Raw genomic sequence first — 21839 nt, 5'->3', positions numbered from 1 at the left:
AAAAGTTAACATAGGTTCACTGCTGGACTTGGAGAGCTGGTTTTCTTAACAGTCCTGACTCTGGTGTGACTTTTCCTGTAAAACAGTTTTTGGGGTTCCACACTCTCTCCTGCAGGAAATGGAATATTTGCAGGCCATCTTTTCCAGTGCTGTGACAGGTATCTCTGCTCAGAGATCATCATGGAGAGGGAAGGCAGGGATGCACGCAACTGCTTGGGCAGATGCATGAAAAGAAGAGACAGTGGTTTCATTAAACCCTACATAGCTTACAATGTTCTCATGGCTTTTATCCTGCAGGCCTCACAGGCAGCCCAGGAGGCAGAAGACAATGCAAGAAAAGCGAAAAACTCTGTGAACAGCTTGCTTGCAGTCATTAATGACCTTTTAGACCAACTAGGTAAGGCTGTCCTTTTTTCTTGTCTCCTAACAGAGAAGTGCTGGCAGCCAGCATGATGTGGTGCTGTGCTGGGAATCAAACAGGTCCATTTTGTTTTCTTAGAAATTAAATTAACGTGGTTTTGGCAAGTGTTCTTTTTTTTAGTGGAGTAGCTCAGAGGCTCTTTGTGCAGTGTTCTGTACCACTTCCCTGCAAGCTAAGGACTGCTGGTGAGGTGGAGCCCCTTCAGTTGTTCTTGTTTCTTACACAAAGGTGGCCTGATGCAGATCTTGCTTTGCTCAGCCAGAACATGGGATCTGCTCTGTAACCACCTGGAAGCTTCAAAGGCTTTTTAATGGTCCTCAGTGTTCCCTTTTGACTTTTCAGGCCAACTGGAGACAGTGGACTTGAACAAACTGAATGAGATTGAGGGTACCCTGAACAGTGCCAAAGACCAGATGAAAGATAGCGACCTGGACCAGAAGGTGGCTTTCCTTGAGAGAGAAGCCAGGAAGCAAGATGATGCGATACAGTCCTACAACAGGGACATTGAGGAAATCCTGAAAGACATTAGCAACCTGGAGGACATCAGGAAGACCTTGCCATCTGGCTGTTTTAACACCCCGTCCATTGAGAAACCCTAAGGGTGTGCTGGGGGTGGAGGGTATTCCCCCGCTGATCGGTGGAGCAATTGTTTGGCTATGGAGTGCCTTAACACACGTTACCTTCTTCCAATCCCCATCTCTTTGCTGCTTGCAGCCGCTGTTCTCTTTTCAAATCAGGATAAGTTGAAAAGGATTTTTTTCTTCTTCTTCTTTTTTTTTTTTTTTTTTTTTTTAAGAGAAGCAAATTAAATATCCGTCTTCGGGCATCAAAGGGTTTTTTTAATATAAATTGTCTTCCTGAGCACTCTGCCTTTGCCCCTTTCTCAGACACAGTTTTCCTTTGATTAGCACAAGGATGAGAGATGCTCTGGACTCTTTATACTGTTCAGCAATAACCATGTGAGCTGTGTACAGCAAGGCAAAACTAACTCTGCTTTCTCTCCTCACTTCTCCCCTTGACTGTAAAATCCTTGATCTGGAACTCTGTCTCCATGAAGGAAGGGGGTTGGCTACCAAATCATTACTGTAATGGCCAGTATAGCTGCACTCATTCAGATCCCTGTTCCCAACTTCTAACCCTGTGAATTTTTTGTCTTGTTTTGTGACGTGAACTAGTGGCCAATCGGAAACATTGGTAGCCTTTTACAAACTGTCCTAAGCCTCTTTCTGAAATGCTTTCTGTGATGATGCATCGCTCTGAGAAAAACGCAGCCTCCGAGAGGAGCTTTTTTGGGAAGCAGGGGAGCAGTAGGTCTCGCCAGCACCGCTGGCTGGTGGAGCAGAAGTTGTGCATGCAGTCTGCAGGCAGCTGCCTGTTGGGTGGCCCAGACTGGGAAGTCTGGAAGTGATGAGCTGAGTTCCCATCTGGAGGTGTTGCTATCAGCGTCAGAGGATCTTTGTTTGAGGCTACAGATGTCCAGGTGGCACATTGACCTGTTCAAGCAGCAGAAATCTTGCTGAAGAGGAGAGCTGCCATCCAGAGGGCTCTGACGGCTGGGCTGACGTCAACCTGAATGACTTCAGGTGGGGAACAGAGAGATGTTGAAGATGTCAATAAGAGGATCTTTCTCCCCATTTTCTTCCTGGAGGAGGCAGGTGGCATTTTTACACTTCCTGGTGTTGTTCTCACCTTTTGTCTTCTATTTTTTAATCCAGCTGAAAGAGCAGTGTTCAGGTTCCTTGCGGTGCTCCCCAGGTCTGCTCCCAGCCCAGAGCACCCTCTGCAGCTCTCTCTTGGGCTCTGGCCCAGCATCCCCTCTCTCTTCCTTCAGATCAAGCATATATCTATCCTTAAACACTATGCAACTTTGTACGTTTGCGTAGCGGGGAAGAAATTATTATCTGACACACACTGGTGCTATTAATTATTTCAAATTTATATTTTTTGTGTTAATGTGATATATATATTTTTCCTTTTTTTTTTTTTTTTTTTAAAATCATGATTACAGTGTGAGGAAGTCTCTCGTGCGTGTGTGTGTGTGCATGTGTAAATATCCTCAGCCATATTTCCAGAGTGGCACAGCCTGGCCTCTTCTCCATGCTTTCCCCCGTAACCATCGCAGCACGTGCACTGCACTGCTCCTGCCCCATTGCCCCTGCAGCACCCGGTTCTTCCTCTGCCCAGCTTCCCATTTGTCCCCCACGTGTTCTCAGCATCTGCATCGTGTGAAATCAGCAATAACCACTGTGCAGGGAGCACACCTTGCCCGGTGCTGCTGGGCAGGATGATTCCAGCAAGCCCCGCATCTCCCATACCCATCTTCTTAGGGTTTCTTGCCATTTACCAAATACTGCCTTGGGGTTTCCCCACCTGTGAACAATAGCTGGTCCCTGGAGGAGGGCTCCCTAGTGCTCACCATCCCTCCGTGTTCCTGGCTGGCTGCTCTGGTCAGATGGCTGTCTCTAACCACGTCACCTCTCTGCCAAGGCTGTGAGAAGAGCAGATGCGAAGATGCACGCATGCCCTGGCTGACCTCAGGCCTAAGGTTTCCTGCTTTCTCTCTCTCTTTTTTTTTTTTTTTAATTTTATTATTTTTAATTTTTGTCGTCGTCGTCGTTAAGCTGTTTTTAACAGAATTCTATTTTTAAATAATTAAAAAAAAAAAAAGTCTTTATAAGCGATCTCTTAATCACTACTGCATTACAGCCATTATTCATTGTATAAGTCCAGTTATTTCTGTACGTGATGTGATGATGAGATGGCTGCTGGAGGAGTGCTGGATGGCAGCGCGTGTCGGTCCCTCATCACTCCATTCCTGACTGTGGCCCCACAGTACGTGCCTTCACTTCAGCTTTTTGCCTTAATCTGTGGTCTCGCTGTCTGGGGCGGTGAACAAAATGCAACACTTGCAGTTTTTATGTATAAAACAGTATTTCTTATTTATAATAAAGTCTGAATATTTGTAACCCCTTATACCTTGGGATTCTTTCAAGTATTGCTTTTTTTTTCTTTTTTTTTTTCTGGTGGGGTTTGGTCTCCATGCCAGGGTTTGCTTGTCATTTAGTGATGTCCAGTGTTGGATTGCTATGGCTGCAAGGAGTTCTGAGCTGCGATTCTTCCAGCCTGAAAGAAATGTGTGTGAGCTGTTGGTGCGATGCTGGTGGTGCTGAGCTGCCCTCAGGAGCACAGGAAGGTGGGAGTTGGTGCTTCCTTGTGTTGTAGGGGAGCAGTCCTGTCCCTCCCAGCTGAAGAGGGGCTGCTGGGGTGGAAGGATTGCCTCCAGGAGGAAAACAGAGCCAAAATAAAGGGCCTGACATTCCTTTCACTGGAACTGCCAAGAGCTCTCTGTTGTTCACCGGTCCTATTTGCAAAAGCAGAGAAATTTTATTCTCAAATTCTGTTCTGAATGTCAGGACAGATTACTGTGATAGCAGACAGCCCAGCTTTGAAATCCAACCAGTCTACATTTGGGTTTCTTTTATTTTTCTCAGCAGAGGAAAATGCACACACGACTCATTAACTTGCATTATACTTAATCCCTTCTCTATTGTTAAGTTGTTCTTCCCCCCCTCCACCATTTTCAGGTTGCAGCTTTGTTCTGAAACTGCAGTTGCTGCTGATGGATTCCCACTCCGGATGCAGTATTACTGCATTTTGGGTTTTACACCTCACTGTTGAAGTTATGTGTGTGTATGTATATATAAAATATGTGAGATAGATACAATAGCTTAAAAACCTATAACTGGAGATTCTTCTCTGCTCCATTGTGGCCAAGGCTCTGAGCAACAGGTTGGCAGTGCCCATTGTACTGCATGGGGGTGAAACCTGAGGATGCTTCCAGCTGTCCCTGGGTGGTATCTCCAACATGAGGTGCTATTTCCAGTGCGGGAGATGATGCTGAGCACCCTGGTTGTCATGATAGTCAATTGAAGGAAGGTGGGCACCTGGGGGTCCTACTCACTGGTGGGTTTGCCAGGTTCAATGTGTTGCTGAGCTACAGAGGTGTGTGAAGTGAATGCTCTGGTCCATCCAGAAGAGTTAACAAAGGGCTTTCTCCCTGGGGAAGGGGGAATAGCCAGTACTGATGTTTTACCTCGAGAATCTGAGGATTTCTGCTCAGTGTGGGCTGGGTTCAGCACTGAGGTCCTAATCAGGAGAGACCTGAGCTGTGCTCTGCTGGCTTTCCTTCTCTGAGTCCCAGTGCCCAGAGGCCTTCCTGAGGAGGGGCCTTCCTGGGAAATGCCGGCACCCCTTATCTCCCCACCTGCCACGTGTCCGTCTGTCCGTCCGTGTCTCCTTAAGGCAGGGCAAGGCGATGCCTGGCATGCTGCCGTTTCCTTGCCCTGCTGCCACGGCCCTGCCCTGCTTGCTCATTGCCACAGCCCTGAGGCGAGGAGCCGGGCGGCCCTGCGGCTGTCATCAGTGCAGGACGCGTCACCGCCGGGCGCCCTTCCTCTCAGCCAGCCCTGTAACCTTGGGGGGGGATTTGGCTTCCCTGAGCTAACGGAAGCATTATCTGCAATATTTTGATGCCTTGTTGGCTTCAGGAACGAGTGGGAGCGGTGAGTGCCGCTGTTGGGGCGCTCGTTGCTGTCCTACAGAGCAGCTGGCATGCTGAGCACAGCCAGGCCGGGGGGCTCGCCGTGCCCCTGCCCTAATCCTACAGCTCCCTGCTGCTCTGTGTGGCCTGGCTGTGGGTCCAAATAGGCCAGGAATGTCCAGAAAAGCCCTGCAAGTGCCCAAAGATGCCTCCTGAACGAAGCATGCATTTCACTGAGCAAGGGGTTTAGAGGATTAACCGATAATGTTGGAGTTCTGCTTTAGGTACTGGCTTATAAAATAGCTCATTTTCAGGGTAAATGCCTGACTTGCTGCAGAATAACACCGTACCATGGAAATTCCTCCATGAGAGCACAGCGAGGCCCTTAGCAAAGGCACCTGCCTAGCAAGCCAGAGACTGAAGTCCATGCTTTACCAGCAGTCCATGCATTTAGGAGCCTGCTGGGCTCTGTCACTGAGCCTTCCATACCAAGAAAGGCACAAATGGAAGGATCAAGTGCTGCCGTGAGGCCAGAAGAAAGCTCCATGAGATGGAAGATGCTGGTGATGGGTAGAGATATAGGTGGACACGTGCTCATGGTGCAGTGACATCTGGAAGGAAAACAAGCAAGCAAACATCTGAAGGTAAGCCACGTCTTCACAGCTCCTGAAGGAGCAGCCCTCAGGGGCTTGCTGCTGGGGTCACACCAGTATGACTGTAGTTTTCATGTGTCTAGAACCTGTGAGAATCAGCACAATTCAGGGTGTTCTGTGGATTCGATGTATCTTTGGAGTGCTTCATTTTGCTATGGTTCCCTGCAGCAGTAATGTTAGCTTCCTTAGCCCTGTTACAGGGAATGAGTGTAGGACAGCTTCAGAAGGACTCTCCTGATGTTGAGGGGGAAAGGGAAGGGCAAGCCCAGCTTCTCCAATGAGGTAATGCTGTTCTGCTACAATATCTGCTGATTACCACTCTTTTATGCCTCCAAATGCCTGCTGCTGCTTACTTTGCTTTTACTCTCAAAAATGTTATTTCAGCCAACCGTGTTTGCATGAGTCCTTCTCCAAACAGTGCTGCCATGGGTGATGAAGGGCAACATTTCTTCAGGAGAAAGTGGCAGGCATCAGTTTGCTCTGAGTCTGCCGTGCTTTGAAAAGCAAGGTCCTCAGAAATGCACTTTGGATGGCACTGTGCACATACTGATGCTGTTTTCAGAGGTAGGATAATGGTGGAGGATGGCAAGGTGAACGTAACCCAAGCAAATATGCAGAAATGACTGGGGAGAGAGCTGTGTCAGTGCTTGTTTGTAGAGGTGAAGTCAGAGGCGGGGTGATAACGGCGAGACAGGAGGAGTGATGTGGAGGAGATGGATAAGGGGAAATTGTGAGTCCTGGGGGAAGCTTCCTGCTGGTGAGAGAGGTTTTCTAAGGGAGAACTCGGCCAAGAATTTGGGTTTTGGAGGAGAACAGACTCAGTGCATTCCACTAAAAGGATTAACAAACCCAAAAGGACTCTGCCAAATTGATGGCAGCACTGTGTTTTTGTTTTGCTCCTCAAAAAACAACAGAAGAATCAGATAAGACAGTCTCAATGCCAAAAGTCAACATGCCACCAGCACATTTGTGAAGCTGACTTCCTTGTTGTGAACTATATTAAGACCCAGTATATGGGATTAAAAAGGAGCAGCCTGTTTGTAGAAGAGAGTTGAATCAGTCTGCGGAGGCAGGTACATTAGCAGAGGAAGTCACAAAAATTTGGTGACTTCAGGCTGGTTGCACCCATGAGATCAGCGCGGTGTGAGGAGGCACCTGGGGAAGCCCTGAGTCATTGCTGGCTATGTGAGCATGTGGATGGAGGCTGTGGAGCACTGTAGAAGAGAAAGGAAACTTAAATGTTATGAACCCCAGATCTGTTTGCTCTGGAATGAGAAGTGAATCAGCATAGTTTGGGCTGAGTTTCAGTCCTTACTGTGGAAAGGTAAACAGGGCATTGGGCTGGGGGTGAGCTTGTTGGACTTCTTCATGTGATGGTGTTGGTGTCTGTGGACCACTGCAGTCAGACCAAGGTGATAAGTAGGAGAGGTTCTCAGATGCAGCACATGTGCCATCATCCCATTTATCCCATTATCCCATTTATCCTATTTATCCTAATGTTTGGCTGTGGGCAGGGCAGGGAGGACCAAGGGGGGTGGTTTCACACTGGTGGCTAACTCAGCTCTACCACACTGCTCTCTCGTTGTCCTCCCCACAGGAACAGAGGGAGAAAATACGATGAAAAGGGGCTCAAGGGTTTAGATAAGAATAGGGATGATGTTCTTACCAAACTGTTCCTGTGCAGGCTTCCCATGGGCCACAATGTGTCCCTACTACCACGTCCTCCTGCCCCCTCTTCTCTGCAAACAGGGTTTTGTCTTCTCGAGGTGCAAGAGAGGAGTGAGGTGGGACCATCCCTCGTGTTTCATGTAGCACCGTGGCTTTCCTTGAGACAAAAATGCTGCAGGGCTCTGGAGCATCCATTCCTCATCCTTTTCTAGCATAAACCCTACTGAAATGGGACAGGCCAAGGGCCCATACAACCTCATGTTCTATCTCATGAGTAAAAGCAGATACATATAGATAACAGACCTTGGTAATTCCCAGCCTCCATCCCATCTCTAGAGCTGGGGTTTTCCTGAACCTGGTGCTTGTAAATCCTGATAGATCTCTTCTCTTAGCACATATCCAAGTTGGCCTCAGGGGCTTTTTGCACCCTCAGCACCCTCTGGCTACAGATCCTGCTGGTCTCCTCTCCTCACTTGCCTTCAGCCTCACTCCTGCTTGGACAACAAGGAAGACTGCACAGACAGTGCCTGTCCCCCCTCCCCAGCCTTCCCGTGATCTCATCCCATCGCGCTCTGCTCTGTGCATGCCCGGGCAGCCCCAGCCTTGTGTGCTGAACTACCTGGGGAAGGAGCAGCATGGCTGGGACGGAGCTGGAAGGATGGGATGGAGCTGGACAATGGGCAGCTGTAGGGGCAGCCTCACTGGGAGTCATTTTATTCCCCCAGGACGATGCCATCGGGATGCCCTCAGGGTGCTGCATCTCGAAGCCCAAAGGCAGCGGGCGCGTGTGTGCCTGCCTGCTGCCCCAGGCTGGGCGCTCCTTGCTCACGGTGAGTCAGAGCCGGGCACACGCGCTCTTCCTGTTGGGAGTGACTCAGGTGGAGCAGCCGATAAAAAAGGAAAAGCAAAGCCTAAGAGCAGCAGCCTGGAGCTGGGGCTCCGTGTGCCCAGCGCTCACCCTGGGGCTGCAGCGATGGCCATGCTCTGGCTCCTTGCCCTGGCTGCTTCCCTGCTGCCTGCAGCCCTGAGCACCAAAGGAGGAGAAGGTGAGGGCTGGGGAAGGTTGGGGGCTCAGCTTTAGGGCGCCGGTAATGGGGAGCCATTTGGGTCCAGTGGTGCTCTTCTGCTGGATCCCACTCCATCGCTGGGGATGAACCTGGACCTGTAGGTGTTTTTCGTGAGGTTTCCTCTGGAGTTAGATTCCTGGAATCACTCAGTTGTTTGGTTTTTTTTTTTTACCTGCGTCTCCTTTAAATAACTTGTTTAGGTGTAATTTCTTTATTGCTTTCTGGAGAATGCCTGGCTGCCTGGGTGGGACGTGGGTGTGAGCAGGAGGACTGCCTGGGGAAGGGCTGCCTGTTTGTCTGCTGCCCGATAAGCAGTGTGTCCCTGTGCACAAGGAGGAGCAGGGGACATCCTGGACCTGGCTCTGTGTTTAGCAGCACATGCAGGGCTTGTGTCTGTGCGAGTTGGGGGCTTGTGGGATGCATGGAGTCCAAAAGATCCAAATCGTGTGTATTTCATAAATGCTGAGCAACTTCAGGATTGTTTATTGTGTCTGTCATGCTGCTGCTGCTTGGAAACGTGCTTGCTGGGTTCGAAGCTGATCCTTTGGTATCAGCTTTCATTTAAGTGCGGTGAAAGCTTAAATAAGGAAAAATAAGTGCTGAATGAGCGGGTTTTTAAAGGACAGACTGATTAGGTTTTCCTGCTAATTGAGTAATTACTACAGCAGCCATAATTGCATTTCAGAATCCTGATGTAGGTTTTTATTTCCCACCTCTGCTGGCTCCCTTGGCTGTGGGACATCTGAGCCATGCTGGGAAGGCCAAGGCTGCAAAGCACAGGGGTTGTGCTTTGTTGCTGCAATGGTTTTGCTATGTGGAGAGGCTTATGGAAGAAGGGCTCCTCATGGATGGGCTCATATGGGTTGGGCTAGTGGGTGCCCTGCAGCCAGCAGAACTTTATGTTCTTGTTCTCAAAGCCAATCTGATGCTGGAATTTGCACCAGCACAGCAACCAACTCTTGATCATCGTGCTCAATGGGTGGAAGCTTTGGAAGTGATGTCCTGTTGGGTGCGTGACCCAGGCCTTTTACATCCCAGTGTGGCCCTTTGCCCTCCAGAGCAGCCCCTTCACCACAACCATGAGAGTCAGCGGATGGTGGTGGGGCCTTGGGGCACCTGGCTGCTTGCTGGAGCCCATAGGCTTCCAGGAGATCAGCAACAGAACCACTGACACTGATCTGCAACGGTATCTCATATGGCTTTGTGTTAGTGAACCTGGAATCCGTGCCAAGCTGGGAGTTGGCTCTGAACATGCTCCAGCCTTGGAGCAAGGCCTGAAAACAGGCATTTGTTCCATGTGGGAGCTGTGCTTGGCACCAGCCCTCGGATCACATCGGGTGAGGTGTGGGTGGGGATCGGTGCCTCTGCATGGAGGGGTGGGGAGGGGACTGACACTGAGCACAAGGTGGGGAGTGGAAGCACTGAGTAAAAAGAACCTCACGTTGTTTTTGCATTCCTGTGGTGGATTGTTTCTGTGCTCTGTGCCATTTGGTTGCTGGTTGTGTCCAAGGAAGCTCTTCTCACTCTTGGTCCCACTGAAGGGCTGAGCATGCCAGGGCTGGGAAACCTCCATCCCTGTTTGCTGGTGCATGAGGTCATCTTCCTTCTCGTCAGCAGCTGCTCACTGAATGTGCCTGTCTGGTATGTGTGCACTAATGGGCGTGCGAGGCGGCTGGCAGCACTGCAGCGTGGAGCCAGGAGGCACTGCATGGCCTCAGGAACCCCAGCGGAGGAGAACAGGGCTGTAGGGCTGTTCCCCAGGGCTCAGCTGTGCCACAGGAGCCTGGGGAGGGAGAATGCTTGCTCTTGGGCTTCAACCATGACTATAGGTCTGGGACTGCACCTGGGGTCCTGAGGAGGCTCCTGGGTTGCAATAGTGAAGCAGGTTTGGGAGCAACACCTCCAGGCAGGGCTGGGGTGGCTGGGAGCAGAACAAGAACTTAAAACTGAGTGTCCAAGAGGGCTACAAAGATACTGAAGGATCTAGAGTAGAAGATGCATGAGGAACAGCTGAAGTCCCTTGGTTGTTCAGAGGAGGCTGAGGGGAGACCTCATGGCAACCTGAGGCTTCCTACTGATGTGGGGTGGAGAGGCAGACATTGATCTCTCTCTGATGACAGTGATAGAGCCTGAGCGAATGGCATGGAGCTGCAACAGGGGAGGATCAGGATGGATATTAGGAAAAGGTTCTTCACCAAAGGGTGGTGGGCACTGGGACAGGTTCCCCAGGGCAGTGGTCATGGGTCAGCTTGTCAGAGTAAAGATGTCTGGATGTGCTCTCAGACATACTGTCTAAGTTTTGGGTGGTCCTGTGTGGAGCCAGGAGTTGGATTTGGTGATCCTTATGGGTCCCTTCCAACACAGGATAATCTATGATTCTGTAATCTGTTCTCTTTTGTGATTCTGAGGAGCTGGAAAACTCATCTGAGATAAAGCTCACACTTAAATTAGTGCTGGTAACTGAGGTCTTGGGAAGTAGATGAGAGCTGGTTTCATGAGAAGACCTGGGCAAGGCCATGGAGATGAGTGTGCCCAGAGAATGGCACGGAGCTGTGCAGGGTCTGGAGCACAGTGTGATGGGGAGTGGCTGAGGGAATGGGATGGGGCAGCGTGGAGAAGAGGAACTCAGGGGAGACCTCACTGCTCTGCAACAGCCTGAAAGGAGGCCGTGGTGAGGTGAACTTGGCCTCTGCTCCTGGGTAACAGCGATAGGATGAGAGGTGGTGGTCTCAAGTTGTGTCAGGAGAGGTTCAGGCTGGGTATGACGAAAAGCTTCTCAGAAGGAGTGGTGATGCAGTGGCACAGGCTGCCCAGGGATGTGGTGGGATCACCATCTCTGGTTCAAGAAAAGGGTGGGTGACATGGCCTAGAGTGGTCACAGGCATGAGCTGACAGTTGAACTGGGATGATCTTACCAGTCTTTCCAGCCTGGACAATTCTGTGTTATGGTTGAGCTTCATATTCAACACTCATCCCTCTAAACCTCTTCGGATGCTGCTCTTTTCTTTTCTCCAGCTTGTGACTGCAACGGGATGTCCAGGCAGTGCGTCTTCGACTGGCAGCTCCTGATGGAGACAGGCAATGGGTATCGCTGCCTTGGCTGCCTGGGCAACACGGCGGGTGCCCACTGTGAGCGCTGCAAGGAGGGATACTACCGCCAGCGGGATGGGGACTGCTGCCTGCCCTGCCACTGCCACCCCCAGGGTATGGGGCACCCACAGGGATCAATGTGCTTATGGTTGGGTTTTGGCTTTGTTTTCCATCAGGGATGAGGGGGTGGGGTCCATCCACCGTCAGCAAATTGTGCTGCCTCTCTGGATCCAACCCCTTGCTCTTCTCAGCGCGGTGTGACACCCACTGGGATGGTGCTCAAGAGGTTCCTCTGGTGATGCCCGATGCCATTAGATGAGCTCACGCTTGTGCAAAGCTGGGCTCTGCAGACCTGGAGGACCTTGTGGACGGTGGGAGAAGGAAAAGAATAGAAACAACCCCCAAATTCCCCAAACAAGCTGTATTGTAGCAAGATCTCTTCATGTCCAGGAGGGAGCCTGCTCCTCTCTGTCCTGAATTTGGCAGGTGACCACAACCAGTGGCCCCACAGTGAACTGCTCATGTCCTTATCACAGAAGGTGCTGGCCAGGCCCAAGCACAGGGAGTCTTTTCCTGGCCTCATGAGTCAGTCCCAAGGATTCTGTGTGTTGCCATGTTTGCTAGGATTTGTGAGGTCCCTTAATTGCACTGTAAAAATGAAAGAGTAATTTCGGAGCCCACACAGGGACAGGAGGTGCTGCAAAATGCCCTCACTCTGCGGATAGGCAGAAAGAATCCAGAAGACATCCCACCAGGCAGATGGTGGCACCTCCCTGATCTCCCTGTCCCACCACCCACAGGCTCCCTCAGCACACAGTGTGACAACAATGGCCGCTGCAGCTGCAGGCCTGGTGTGATGGGCGAGAAGTGCGACCGCTGCCAGCCAGGCTTCCACTCCCTCTCCGAGGCAGGGTGCCAGGGATATGGGCAGTAAGTACCAGGGCTGTCCTGCACTAGGGCATCACTGCTGCATCCTCTTCCTGCTCACTTTGTCCCACTATTATCCCGCTGGGAGATTCTCTGATGTCTCATATGACAATTGTGCTGGGGCGGTGAGCCTCTGGCTGGGCTGGAGGTCCCTTTAGTGTCCCCACTGTCCCCATTGCAGGAGCCAGCTGTGTGCTTGTGACCCAGCTGGCACAGAGGACTGCGTTTCGGGCCGTTGCATCTGCAAGGTCGGTGTCACTGGCGAGCGGTGCGACAGGTGGGTGTCTGGAGGTTTGTGCCCTACAGCAGGCTGAGCATGAGAGGAGAAAATGCATGCAAATGATGTCATCTTTCTTTTCCAGGTGCAAACAAAACTTCTATAACTTGGATGCCAGGAATCCAGCTGGGTGCTCTCCGTGCTTCTGCTATGGACATTCGTCCTCATGTGTCAGTGCTGAGAATTACAGCATCCACAAGATCACCTCCAACTTCCAGCAAGGTGAGGCTGAGCAGGATGTCCCCACAGCCTCAGGGCTGGCATACCAGGAGGGATTTGACTGTGGGTGCCTTCTCCTTGTTTGCCCTCCAGGTCCTGAAGGATGGACAGCTGTCCATGAGGATAGGTCTGCAGCCGAACTCCAATGGTCTCCACGCCACCAGGATGTGTTCATAGCAGCAAGGAGATGGGAAGCACTGTACTTCGTGGCACCCGGTAGGCATGGGGAGTATGGCACGGAGCTGAGCCCAGGCCTGGGCTCGTTTGGGGAGAATGGGGTGACTGAAGGGTCTGTGGGGCTGGGGTAAGTGTGAAATGGGCAGAATGAAGGGCCATGCTGGGGAAGGGAGGTCGTACCCCACTGCTTCCACAGCCTGAGAGATGGCAGCGATGGCAGCCAGCACAGTGATACTTGGTCTGACCTTGTGGAGCATGACTTTAGGAGGAAATGAAGACTTTAAGCCTTTAATTTCTTCCTTCTGCTCTTCTCCCCTGCTTCCCCATGCAGCCAAATTCCTTGGGAACCAGCAGCTGAGCTATGGCCAGACGCTCTCCTTCGATTACCGCCTGGACCGAGGGGGACGGCTGCCTTCTCCGCATGATGTGATCCTGGAAGGAGGGGGCCTCCGAGTCACTGCCCCCTTCTTGCCCTCTGGGAAGGTCCTGCCCTGTGGTGTCAGCCAGACCTACACCTTCAGGTGACAGGGAGCTTGGGATTGTGGAAGGAAGGCTTTGGAAGCTTGTGGATTCAGTGATGGTCCCTCAGAGGTGGTCAGGCTCAAATAGTCACCCCGTTTGGACTGGGTTCAGCTTGTATGATTCACTCCCTATAGATAAGGAGAGGGTAAGAGGGACTGTAGAAGATCTGCTTTGGGACTGGGAGGGGTGCTGTTCTTGGTACAAGTTGTATGGGAGGAGGGTGCTCGCACTTTGGACTTGGGAGGGAGATGGGAGAGAGCAGCTGGGACATCCCGTGTTCCTGAACACTGCTTCCACATGGCCCCACGTGCAGGTTGGATGAGCACTCAAGCAGCAAGTGGAGCCCCAGGCTGAACTACTTTGAATACCGCAGGCTGCTGGGAAACCTGACAGCCCTCTGGATCCGAGCCACCTTCGGGGAGTACAGTAAGTGAAGGGGATAGCGAGGGGACAGCCCAGCTCTCCTTGCTGGACACAGCTGTGCTAAAAGGTATTTTAAAGTGTTGTAACGTGGGCAGAGCTAAATCACAAATTTTTTAAGCTAGATGCCAACAGCAGCGGGCGGAGGGAAGCAAAACCTTGGCCAAGGTCCATCTGCTCACGTGTATTGTAGTTGACCTTGCAGAGATCAGCATGTAGATATATAGGGCTTGCAGACCCAGCTGGGCTCTTGGTGGTGATGTGCCACATCTCCCACCAGGCACTGGCTACATCGACAACATCACTCTGGTGTCGGCACAGCCCGCTGCTGGCGTCCTCGCGCCTTGGGTGGAGCGGTGCCAGTGCCCCGATGGCTACCAGGGGCAGTTTTGTGAGCAGTGTGCTGCTGGCTACAGGAGGGATGCACCTCACACGGGGCCGTTCAGCATCTGCGTGCCCTGCAACTGCCACGGTGGTGGGATCTGTGACCCGGATACCGGTAAGGAAAATCGTGACCTCTCTGAGCTTGTTGGATGTGTGAGGTTGGAACAAACATCAGTGAGTGATGTGGAAATGTTTTGCTGCCCATTTTGTCAGAATAGCCTGCAGTGTTGCAGTGTGAACTCAAAGCAGTGCACTTTTCGCCTTGAACAGTGATGTGGTTTGGTGGAGCCTCAGTGGAGTCTCCTCAGCCCCTTGGCTTCGCATGTTGTATGTCCCCTCCTGTGTTTCGATTCAAAGGGAGCAGCTGAGGCTGAGTTGCTCGTCTTCAGAGCCGTGCAGGGTGTCCCACAGAGGGGACAGCTGGGCTGATGGCCAACTGGTTGTCCCATGCCCTGTCCCTCCTTCCTTAGGTGAATGCTACTCGGGAGATGAAAATGTGGGGAACAGCATCAGCTGTCCATTCGGCTCCTACCGAGACCCCCGGCCCCCACACAGCTGCAGGGCATGTCCTTGTGGCCATGGCCAGAGCTGCTCAGTCCTGCCAGGCCAGGAAGTTGTCTGTGACCACTGCCCTCCTGGAGCTGTAGGTAAGGCTCAGATCATTTCTGCCTTTAGCCCATCCCCTGGTGTTTTAATGTGCCTTATGTGGGTGCTTGCTGCCTGGGATGCTTGGAGCTGGGGGACAGTGTCTTCTCCCCAAGGCTTCCTCACCTGCGTACTCTTGCTTGTAATCAGGTGTTTCAGTGCTTTGCTGACTCATCATGCTGTGCAAATGTGCATGCCCTGCCCTGGAAATGCATGCATACATCTGCTCATACAATCTTTTGGAAAGGCTGTTGTGCAAACAGATTAAGTTGATGGAGAAAGGGCTGATGGGGAAGGAGGAGAACAGAACTTAGAGGCCCCAGCACAGCATAACTTGCCTAAGGAAAGCCACTGTTCCCATTTTGTTGTGAGCTTGATGTGCAGGGTGTGGAAGCCTACAGGCATCCTGTGAGAGGTGTGATGCTCAAGTGTGGGCCTTGGTGTCAGCCGTGTCCCCATCCCTGTGCTGCCAGCATTGGTCCAAGACCCTCTCCCTTCCAGGGCCCAGCTGTGAGTTCTGTGCTGACGGCTATTTTGGAGATCCTGCAGCCTCCCAGCCATGCCAGCCGTGCCAGTGCAATGGCAACGTGGAGCCCAACGCCGTGGGGAACTGCGACCGCCGGACGGGAGAGTGCCTCAAATGCATCCACAACACGGCCGGCTTCCACTGCGAGCGCTGCAAGGATGGCTTCTTTGGGAACCCCCTGGCCCCCAACCCTGCTGACAAGTGCCGGGGTACGAGGGCAGGGATGGGTGTGTGGGGCTGCGCTGTGGTGGCCACAGGGTGCAGGAGGTGTCAGCAAGCCACAGAGCAGCAACCTGGGGCCAAGCAGGAGCATCTGTGGTAGGCACGGTTTGAGTAACAGCACTGGGGATGAGTAAGGAAATCCATGCTGGAGTGCAAGAGAGCTTAAAGGGGAGGATGTGGTGTATTTGCACTTGGCCTTGTGGCTTTCAGTGTTTGCTCCAGAACCCTGGTGGAGGTGCTGAGTGGTGTTTGTTCAGCACACTCTCCTAAGCCAAGTGGTTTTTCTCAGCCAGATCTCTCTCTCCAGCATGGGAGGAGACACACCTGCAGATGAGATACAGAGGAGAGGGTTAGGGAGAATCAGGAAGGATAGCGGGTGGAAAGATGTGCACAGACCAAATGAGAGAGGGTCCTTGGCCACTGACCTCTCGCTGTGCAGCTTGCAGCTGCAACTCAGTAGGGGTTGAGCCCCTGACGTGCCGGAATGATGGGAGCTGCATCTGCAAACCTGGCTTTGGGGGTCCCAACTGCGAGCAGAGTGAGTGCCCAGCCTGCTACAGCCAAGTGAAAGCCCAGGTGAGCACCCACCTGTCCATCTGCTTGTCCCTCTCAGGGGTTGGGCTGTGGGTCCCTGCTCTTCAGGCAGAGTTGTGCTGATGCTCCATTTTTTGAGAATCTTATAGGCAGTCAACCAGCATCTGATGACCTGATCTTCTGTGGTTGCAGGTGGACCTGTACCTGCAGCAGCTGCAGGAGCTGGAGCTGCTTTCCTCAGAGGTGCAAGCTGGAGGTGGGGCTGTGAGCCAGGAGCTGGAGGGGAAGATGCAGCTGGCCGAGGAGACACTGCAGGCCATCCTCAGAGAAGCCCTCAGTCTGCAAGGTACCACGTAATGGCTGCCATCAGGCAGGGCTGGGGAAGCAGCTGATGAGAATCTGCTTCTGGGTGGAGAGGACATTAGTCCTTTGTGCAGAGGCATCATGCAGAAGGTGACAGTCTGGAGTAGTTTTCTGTATTTCTCCAAGCACGTCCATGGCATGGGGCCACCAAAAGTCCAAGGAAAAGGGCAATCTGTGTCACTGTACAGTTTTGCTGTCTCTGCCTTTGAGTTTCTTTTCACCATCGCGTGTCTCTTTCCTTCTCACCAGCTTCCGACAGATCCCTGGAAAGCCGTGTGACCAGGCTGAAAGGACAAGGGTCTACCTGCCAGAGTGGCTTGGATGACGCCAAGGCAGCAGTGGAGAGGCTGATGTCTCTGGGCAGGCAGTATGAGAGGCAGGTACAGGACACCCAGAGGCTGCTGGAGACAGCCAGGCTAGACCTGAGCCGCAGTGGAGCCTCTCTGAGTCGAGCGGTAAGGGAATGTGTGTGTGTGTGTGCCATGCTTCAAACCCTGAACATGGCAGGCTATTTCTGTGGGGAGCTGGGAGCTGCTGATCAGGGTGGCTCTGGAGGTTTAGTTACTAATTTCCTTGCCAAATCGGAAGCAAGGACACAGGGAAGAGCATTCACACCTCTCTCTCCCCCCCAGGTTATCCCAGTTACACACTTTCCTGGAGGCTCAAACAAGATCTTGCTCCTGGCCCAGGAGGCTCTGAGTCTAGCCAACAGGTGAGCCACTCCGTGGGTGAGGGCAGGGGGCCAGGAGCTCCCTATTCAGTGGCCTTACATGATGCTACAGCTCCATGAGCTCTGCACAAGTCCCGAAGAAGGGGCAGAAGTGTCTGCAGAGTTGCCTTTGCTGTGCTCTGCTTGCTTTGGGAGTGGTGCTGGGTAGGGTGTTTTGGAAGCATCTTCCTGGCCAGAGTTTGGCCTGTGGGCATGCAGTTGGAACAGGCAGCATCAGCCTCTTCCCCTGTGCTCCCCTATCCTGGGGAGATGCAGGAGGGGCAAGAAAGGCAGATGAGCCCAAGGTGTGGGTACCCATTCTCACATATATCACATTGTCTGCAAGAACCTGATCTGGCACTGCTGGATAAAACCACAAAGGAGGTTGAAGGAGGGAACTTGAGCGTGCAGCCCTTATGACAAAGACCCCCCCTGTGCCTTTCAGCCACATGCAGGCAGCCAACATCATTGAGCAGGCGGCAAAGGGAGCGCAGGACGACTCACAGCAGGCACTGGAGCTGCTGCAGGCAGCGGTGAGCGGGGAGGCAGAGGTGCCAGGCTCCCTGCAAGGGCTGCTCAGGAAGTAAGTGCAGGGAGAAGGGTGTGGGGTGGAGGCCTGTTTCCATGCCCCATTCCCTGCATCCCTGGCTACATTTCAGAAACATTGGATGCAGGATTTGGGTTTGCCCTTGGGTTCACTCTTCTGTCTGCACAGGTATGAGGAGCTGAAGTCGCTGGCTGGAGGCCTGGAGGCTGATGCCAACAGGGTAGCCACTGAGGCAGACAAGGCTTATCAGAGCAGCCTGATGCTCCTCAGCTCTCTGTCCCGCCTGACAAAGACCAGTTTTGGGTCCTTTGAGGTGAGAGCTTTGTCCCTGTGGGACCAGGACATCCCCTTTCATTCACTGTGCCCTCTCTCCTGCCCTTTCCACAGCTCAGCCCTCTACAGGGCCCCACTCCAGCTGGGCAGGCACTTGTCATCCCATTCCTCACTTGCCTGTGAGCAGTAGGGTGACACTGGGCCTCTGAAGCAGTGACCCCCTCTTTGTGTTTCAGGGGGAGGCAGCCCAATTGAAGCAGGATGCAGCTACTCTTTTGAGCAAGGTGGACACATACATGGCACAGTACAGGCAGCTGCAGAGCCGCATGGGCCGTTGGGAGGAGGAAATCAAGAAGCTCTTGCAGAGAGGAGAAGGCGAGAGAGCGGTAAGACTTGGGCTGATACCCCATGTACACGGAGCTGCAGGCTCCCACTAGCACACCTCCTACATGTGAGGCAGGTTAATGATGTGCCCCAGGACATTTATGAGCTAGGATGGCTCACAGCAGCTTGAACCATTTGAGGAGCACTCACAAAAGTCTCTGCTGATGGATCAGACTGCACTCACCTGGATTCAGGGGTGACAGCAGGCATGTGGGAACAGGCTTGTGTCTCTTCCCTCTCAGCACAGCTCCCTGCAGATGGCTGTTGTGGTTCTTGTGACCGTTCTGGGATGCTCTTCTGGCGTGTCCTTCACCTCACTGTGTCCTCTTGGTCTGTCACAGGTGCTGACTCAGCTGCTGTCCCGAGCCAACCTTGCCAGGAGCGCAGCCCTGCAGGCTGTGAGTGCTGGCAATGCCACCTTTTATGAAGTGGAACAAATCCTGAAGAGCCTGCGTGGTAATTTTTTCCTTCTGACCCATCCATTGCACCCAAGTTTCATGTTGCAGTGGAGCATGCTGGGCAGGATGCTCATGGTCTCTGCCAGAAGTGCACTCCAAAGCAAGGTGGGAGCATCACGCGCTGCTTTGGGTTGGATCTACTGTGGGGAAATGTGTCCTCAGGATCCAGTGGCCATCTCAGTGCCCCAGCCAGTCCAGCAGCTCCTACGAGAAGGAGAAAACACTCATAGCAAGTCCTACCTGGCAACTGCTCACTTCCTTTCCTTCCTGTCCTATCCCCATTGTTGCCAGGCTTTCTGGAAGCTGTCTAAACCAAGCCAGGCCTATAGGAGAGCTCTTCCTTCTCCATGCCTTGTGAGTTCTCACAATGTAATGCTCCATTTTCTTATGTGTTTCTTTCAGGGTTTAACCTGCAGGCAGATGACAAGAGAAGGGAAGCTGAGGATGCAATGAGGAGGCTCCCAGTTATCAGCAGCATGGTGGCAAGCGCCAAGGAGAAGACTGACAGAGCTGAAGCCATCCTGGGCAATGCTGCTGCTGAATCCAAGGCAGCCAGCAGCACCGCAGGGGAAGCGAAGGAGATCACCTTTGGGATCCAGAAGGTGAGGACAGGCTCTGATGGCTGTGCCATGGAGGAGCAGGTGGCTGTGACTCCAACCATCTTTGCAGTGCACCGGTTGCATTGACTTCTGCGTCGACTTGCCTATATAGGAGTGTGTAGAGATACTTGAGGTGATTCTAAAAGAGTGAGTGCGTGGGGATCTCTGCAGACAGGTTTATCCAATGGGGATCTCTGTGGAAAGTCGCTTTAGCCACCTTATGGTGGTCCCAGGTCTGTGGAAGGAGCCAGGTCCCAACAGCTCCGTGTCCCAGTGCACCCAGGGTGACTGCTCTGCCCCTGAGCATCGTGCCTTTGCCTCCCCCAGGAGATCACACGGCTGAGGTTGGAGGCCAACAAGACAGCTGACGGGGTCCTTGCACTGGAGAAGGCAGTGGCAGCTCTACAGCATGAAGCCAAAGAAGTGGATGGAGAATTCCAGAGCAAGGTTTCAGAAGCTGAGGCAGATGCTGTCATGATACAGGAGGTGGGTCCCTGGCTCCCACATTGTGCATGCTTCTCTGTTGACTTTTGGGCAAAAGTTTGCCTTACAGCTTCCATCTTTCCCCAGACTACTAAGGAAGCTCAAGATGTCCATACCAAGGCTGGCCAGGCTGGGGTGGCAGTGCAGGAGACACTGGGTGTCCTGGAGGAGCTGCTGCGTCTGATGAGTAGGTTTCATCATGTTGCTGTGGTTTGCAGCTGAAATCTGGGTACTGCTGGGCTCTGGGTGGGGGTACTGAGCATTTCTTGGGAAGATGACACCTGTAGATGGAGCTGAAGTAGCTGGGAAGATTTAGTTTTCAGGCTCCATTCATGGGTTCTCTCTTCCTTGTTTTCCTCCTGTGCTACAGACCAGCCTGGTGCTGTGGATGAAGAGGGTCTGAAACAGCTCGAACTGAATTTCAGCAAAGCCAAAACCAAAACCAACCAGCTGAAGGAACACATGTCAGAACTTGAGCAGAGAGCCACTCTACAGAAGGTCCGGGTACAGAAACTGGACAGCAGCATCGATGAGATCCTGGCAGACATTAGGAACCTGGAGGATATCCAGAGGAGCCTTCCTCCTGGCTGCTACAACACAAAAGCCATTGAGTTACCCTGAGGCAGCACTGAGAGGCTGCAGCCCATGTCAGCTCACAACAGGAGAGCCAGGCCTCTCTGCTCCCACAAAACCTGGCAGGAGAAGCTGAGCTTGGTTCTGTCGGACTTATCTTTACCCCCAAGGCTCAGGGTAGTGCCTGCAGTTCACGAGTGTTGTAGCTGAAGTTCACATCACACTGGACCTGGAGAGTCTCTGATTTTCAAAACGATCCGTCCCTCAATTTCAGGAGGAAGGAGATGCCCACCTGTGGGCTGGGGTTTGCTGGTGCCATTTTGGATGTGGCTTAGGGGTTCAGCAGCAGCAGGTGCCGCTGATGACCCTTTTCATAAAGCTGCAGGTGTTCCACCAGGCTCCTCAGGCGGGTGGTTTCTATTTTGCCCAGCCCTGAAGGGATGTTTTTCCCATCAAAGCTCTTTCTGGGCGAACACAGGTTTCCCTAGCATCCTCTCTCTCACACAGACACAACCTTTTCTTCCAAGACTGGTTGCTTTGGCTCCTGGCAGCTTCCTGGGTGTCCCAGAGCTCAGGGAGAGCAAGGTCATATTTGCTCTGTGCAAGCATTTGGGATCCCATGTCTCTCATCTCAGGCACAGGAGCTTACTCTGGGGGACTGCAGCCAAGCATTGGCATCTGGGAGCCCATTCCCACCCTTGCTGCAGTGCCAGCATCCTAATTGGACCTGGTGAAGGATACTGAAAATGTCTCAAATGTTTCTCCACCTCTGTTTTGGTGCTGCCCATTCCCTCCAATCCTACATGTATGGTGCTGGATGTTCCCAAAGCTAGATGTGAGTCATTGTGCACAAGATTTTTCTGCACAGCCTGGAAGAACTGAAGACAATGGTTCTCCCTACACCCACCCGCTGCTTTCCTGTGGATTTACCTTCAGTTTGACACCATTTCCAGTTTTCTTCTGATGCTTTTTCAGGGGCAAAAGGAAGCCCAGAGCTCTCTGATGCTGAAAACCAGCCCTGCTGAAGTGCCCTGACCAGCATGAAGTGGGTGCTGAGCAGGAATGATCTGAGGACTGAACACCAAATCTTGTTAGCACTGCTTCTCTGGTAAAGCAGTGCCCACGCTATTGCTTGGTTGAGGGTTTACTGAGTAACTG

General features: G+C 52.5%; 2 protein-coding genes across 3 annotated transcripts in view; both read left to right on the top strand.

Moving 5' to 3' along the window:
- Positions 1-1208, top strand: part of LAMC1 (laminin subunit gamma 1) — a 49334-nt gene extending 48126 nt beyond the window's left edge. The window contains exons 27-28 of the mRNA XM_031595527.2: positions 298-397; positions 764-1208. Coding sequence (XP_031451387.2) covers positions 298-397; positions 764-1020 — 357 coding nt within the window. The 3' untranslated portion in view covers positions 1021-1208. The remainder of the gene's footprint in view (positions 1-297; positions 398-763) is intronic.
- Positions 1209-8194: 6986 nt separating this feature from the next.
- On the top strand, positions 8195-21195 carry LAMC2 (laminin subunit gamma 2). 2 transcript variants are annotated; one of them, XM_090145933.1, is made up of 23 exons: positions 8195-8328; positions 11365-11553; positions 12240-12369; positions 12548-12643; positions 12729-12865; positions 12956-13078; positions 13371-13560; positions 13875-13987; positions 14262-14480; positions 14836-15012; positions 15512-15745; positions 16198-16334; positions 16485-16638; positions 16905-17110; positions 17288-17367; positions 17810-17947; positions 18080-18224; positions 18421-18570; positions 18910-19024; positions 19429-19628; positions 19953-20111; positions 20196-20295; positions 20479-21195. In XM_090145933.1, the coding sequence occupies exons 1-23, from the start codon at positions 8256-8258 to the stop codon at positions 20727-20729; spliced, it is 3516 nt and encodes a 1171-aa protein (XP_090002059.1). In that variant the 5' UTR covers positions 8195-8255; the 3' UTR covers positions 20730-21195. The 2 variants fall into 2 exon arrangements, with proteins under 2 accessions (XP_090002059.1, XP_090002058.1); XM_090145932.1 differs by having other exon boundaries at positions 16905-17367.
- Positions 21196-21839: the final 644 nt, after the last annotated feature.

The sequence above is a fragment of the Phasianus colchicus genome, chromosome 9, assembly GCF_987193195.1.
Source record: "Phasianus colchicus chromosome 9, bPhaCol1.hap1.1, whole genome shotgun sequence".
NCBI lineage: Eukaryota > Metazoa > Chordata > Aves > Galliformes > Phasianidae > Phasianus > Phasianus colchicus.
The sequence above is the reverse complement of the archived record's forward strand: the minus strand, read 5'-3'. Positions and strand labels throughout refer to the sequence as shown.